Here is a 3,836-nt window from a genome sequence, read left to right as displayed (position 1 = left end):
TGTTGGCTTACCACAACCTGTTCTGTAAAACAGAATTGTTATCTCTTAATTTCTAACTTTCCAAGTTTCTCAAACTGTGCTCCTGTAATGGAGGTCTGCAGAGAGAGAGACAGAGAGAGAGAGAGAGAGAGAGAGAGAGAGAGAGAGAGAGAGAGAGAGAGAGAAATAGGAGCTCCAGCCAACAAGGATTCTCAATGTCAAAGACACTGGGAAATGATGTTTGCACACTTGAGAGTCGGAGTGTTCAGAAAAAGCTCTCCGGAGCTCTAGAGGGAAAATAAACATCGAACCTGAGTTCGTTTCCCAGACTCTACTTGCGACCATCCGCATCATGAAACACAATTTCAAAGTTAAGGATCAGGTCCTTCCACTTACAAATGCATCCAGAGAGAGAGACCCAGAGAAAACCAGAGGCTCATTCAGGATCGTGCAGCCACCTCCTGAATCCCGACACAGTGTACAGTTCCCAGCCCCTGCCTGTGCCCCAGTGATCTGCTCAGCTGAGAGCTTGCAAGAAGTCAAAACCTGAACACAGACCTCAGATCCCAGGATCAGTCTGACAAAGATCATGGGACTCGATATACCCAGTAAGGTTTGCTTTCGACCTCACCGTTCCAGAAATGATTCATTCAACTGACATTTATTAAGCATGATGAGACAGGCACTATACATTTTACAGGGAACAAAACACGTCTGTTCAGAAGATTCATAATACAATTATCCATAAGGAGACCAAAATTGATTGAACTGTCCTTGAGAAACCGTTTTTTTTTGGAGCAGGGGCGTGTGGTAACTAACATATGCACATTTCATTTGCTTCTGATACTTTTAAATTTTTTTTTACATTTGTGTCTAATAAAATCATACCAGAAAAAAGAACACTTCGCCGTACTCAGTGCAGAGAGGGAAAGCAAAAAGGTGGGCTCCTCCGCGAGCCCCTCACCCTACAAGTTCAGTCATGTGTTACCTCTGACTTTCCGCGTGTAGGCTGAAGTTCATTCCATTTGCAATTGCCTGCAAAGAAAATCGTCTGCTTCAAAGCAGGATTTCGGTTTTGAAGCATTTTGAAGCATATCACATCTAAAAGACCCTAGAAATTGTGGTTTACTGCAGCCATGTCGCTCTGAAACACCCCAGATGAGAGATGGAGAAGATGAGTTATGTTAGGTGGTCTTTCCCATGAGCTGAGAGTATCTGTCCAGCAAGCAGGACCATTGTCTCCTATACTTCTAGAAGACAGCTCCAGAAGGTAAAACAAAACTAACTGAGTCTCAGGCTTGAGAATCCCGCATCTAATACTGTGGAGGTGAAACAACTGTGCCCTGAAGGTGTGACTGACTAAGAAAAAGAAATCTAAGAAGTCAGCATTTCCTCGAGGCCCTTTGTTCTGCGTGTTCCCTAAGCAAAGCTGCTCAGAAAACAAACGTGTACTCCAAAATCCAGCTGTCTTCCAAGAGCACTGGCACTTATGGCTTCTCTAGGAGAAACACTGAGCACCAACTGGCAAAGCAAAGGTGACTGCCCCTTCTCCCAGCCGCAAACAAATGGACTGTGCGCTTATAGAAACCATAACAAATCAGGGAGAAGGTCCTGGTCACATGAAAGACTCTTCAACCTGCACTAAAGCAGCAGCCAGAGCACAGGGCTACAGACCCAAGTCTCTAGAACGTCACAGCCCATACCAACAATTGCCACTCCGACCTGCCATTTAAAAAGCAACCCAGGTACAAGTCACTGAACAAGCCTTTGTTAGAAAGAATAAATTGAGGTGTACTTCTTAAAGGACCAGGTTTCACCTTCTCGCCTCTAAACGGAACTCTCTTCTTTGCCCGGAATATCTGAGTTTATTCCAACAGCCTCGGCTCATTTTCTCAGCTGAGAGTTGTTGGGTTTCTACCTAGTAGGACTACAGAAAGCATATGCACACCAAGAGTGTGTGTATTTGTGTGCGTGTGCGCGCGCATTTGTGCATGCTTGTAAATATGGCCACAATTGTACATGCCCATGATTGTGTTTCTAAGCAGTTTTATGGAAACAATTAGGGGTGAGAGGTGAGATTTTGCCTAAGGAAACCTCCTCCTCACAGTCAAGCTCCCAGACAGACTCAGCAGCCAGGTCACCATCTGGGGTCGTTGGAGAGATTTGAGACATATGATCAAAAGGCCCCTCCTCCTCCGCCTCCTCCTCTTCTTCCACCTCCCTGTCTCCGGAGGACACCGCATTTGGGATCATGTGGACATAGGCAGCAGCAATCTCCCTGTGGAAGACCGTGTCTTGGTTGTAGGAAATGAGTTCATTACTGATGTTTACCGTCTGCACAGGGGTCCGGAAGCAGAGGTGGCTGCACCCCAGCAGCTGGGCGAACACCTTCCGGAAGTCTGCATTAAAGGCATAGATGATGGGGTTGAGAGAGGAGTTGGCCCAGCCAAACCAGACGAATATGTCGAAGGTGGTCTCGCTGACACAAGGGAAGCCAGTCCTTGGGCCCTGGGCATCTCCACTGCTGCAGAAGGGAACCATACAGTTCAGGATGAAGAAAGGCAGCCAGCAGCACACGAAGACCCCCATGATCACTGACAGGGTTTTGAAGACCTTGGTCTCCTTCTTGATGGACGCTCGCAGGCTGGGGTCAGGTTCGCAGGCTCCCCGGCTCTGGCTCCGGCAACTCTGAGCATGCTCAGCTGCCCTCTCTAGGGAGGAGATCCGGCGGATCTGAACCTGTGCAATGCGGTAGATGCGCGTGTAGGTCACTATCATGATGGCTACCGGGATATAGAAGCTGATGAGCGATGAGGAAATGGCGTAGGTTCGGTTCAGGCTGGAGTCACAGTTCTCTGTTCTCCCTTCTAGCTCCCAACCTTCCTCCCAGGGTGTCTCATTGGACAGCAGGCCCTCTCGGCCCTGGGAGCCTGCCTTGTCTCTGTGCCAATTGAGTTGGACCGGGATGAAGGAGATGAGGATGGACAAGGTCCAGGCCAGGGCCACCATGACCAGGGCTACACGCTGGGTCATCTTGCGCTCGTAGCGGAAGGGTCTGGAAATAGCCCAGTAACGGTCCACGCTGATGATACACAGATTCAGGATGGAAGCAGTGGAGCACATGATGTCAAAGGCCACCCAGATGTCGCAGAATGCCCCAAAGGGCCAGTACCCGGCCACCTCAGCCACGGCCTTCCAGGGCATGACTAGCAATGCCACGAAGAGGTCTGAGACGGCCAGGGATACGATGAAGATGTTGGTCATTTTGGCGCGCAGGTGGCGGCTGCGGACGATAGCAGCACACACTAGGACGTTGCCGAGCAAGGTCCAGACGATTAGGAGAGTCAGGAGGCCAGCGGTGACCACCTGCGCGGGTCCCAGCCGGGCTGCCGAGCCCCCGGGGGCGTCCACCTGCGCCAGTTGCCTCTGCAGCCCCAGCCGCGCCCGATGTGCGGTGCCATTGCGCCCAGGAGGCAGCATGTCGCGCTGGGTAGCTCGGACTCACTGCGTGCTATCCCAACTTGGCCCCTGCGCCCCGCGGAAGGCCCCATCGGGCACCCCAGAGGGTGCTCCCAGCCCTGCAGCTGATGGTCCCCGGACCCGAGGGGCGCTCACCCTGCACTGCCTGGGATCCTTTAATGGTATCAGTCTTGCGCGCCTCTAGTCCCCAGGATGGGACAGGAAGCGACTGGTGCCCGCGGGCCGATCCTGTTGGCAGCGCGCCGGACGGCGGCTGCCGCTGCGTCTGGTTCTGAGTCGTAGAAACGCAGAGCGGCCGCCAACGGGGGCGGGGTCCAGAGTCGCGGGTACCGGGCGATCTCTCTAGCGCGGTGGCTGCCACGGCACGCGCGCCCGCC

General features: G+C 52.2%; 1 protein-coding gene across 1 annotated transcript; it reads right to left on the bottom strand.

Moving 5' to 3' along the window:
• Nucleotides 1–632: 632 nt before the first annotated feature.
• Drd5 (dopamine receptor D5) lies at nucleotides 633–3,610 on the bottom strand. The gene has a single exon (XM_021211215.1). The coding sequence runs from the start codon at nucleotides 3,457–3,459 to the stop codon at nucleotides 2,017–2,019; it is 1,443 nt and encodes a 480-aa protein (XP_021066874.1). The 5' UTR covers nucleotides 3,460–3,610; the 3' UTR covers nucleotides 633–2,016.
• Nucleotides 3,611–3,836: the final 226 nt, after the last annotated feature.

This window comes from Mus pahari, chromosome 13 (genome assembly GCF_900095145.1).
Source record: "Mus pahari chromosome 13, PAHARI_EIJ_v1.1, whole genome shotgun sequence".
In the NCBI taxonomy this organism is placed as follows: Eukaryota; Metazoa; Chordata; class Mammalia; order Rodentia; family Muridae; genus Mus; species Mus pahari.
The sequence above is the reverse complement of the archived record's forward strand: the minus strand, read 5'-3'. Positions and strand labels throughout refer to the sequence as shown.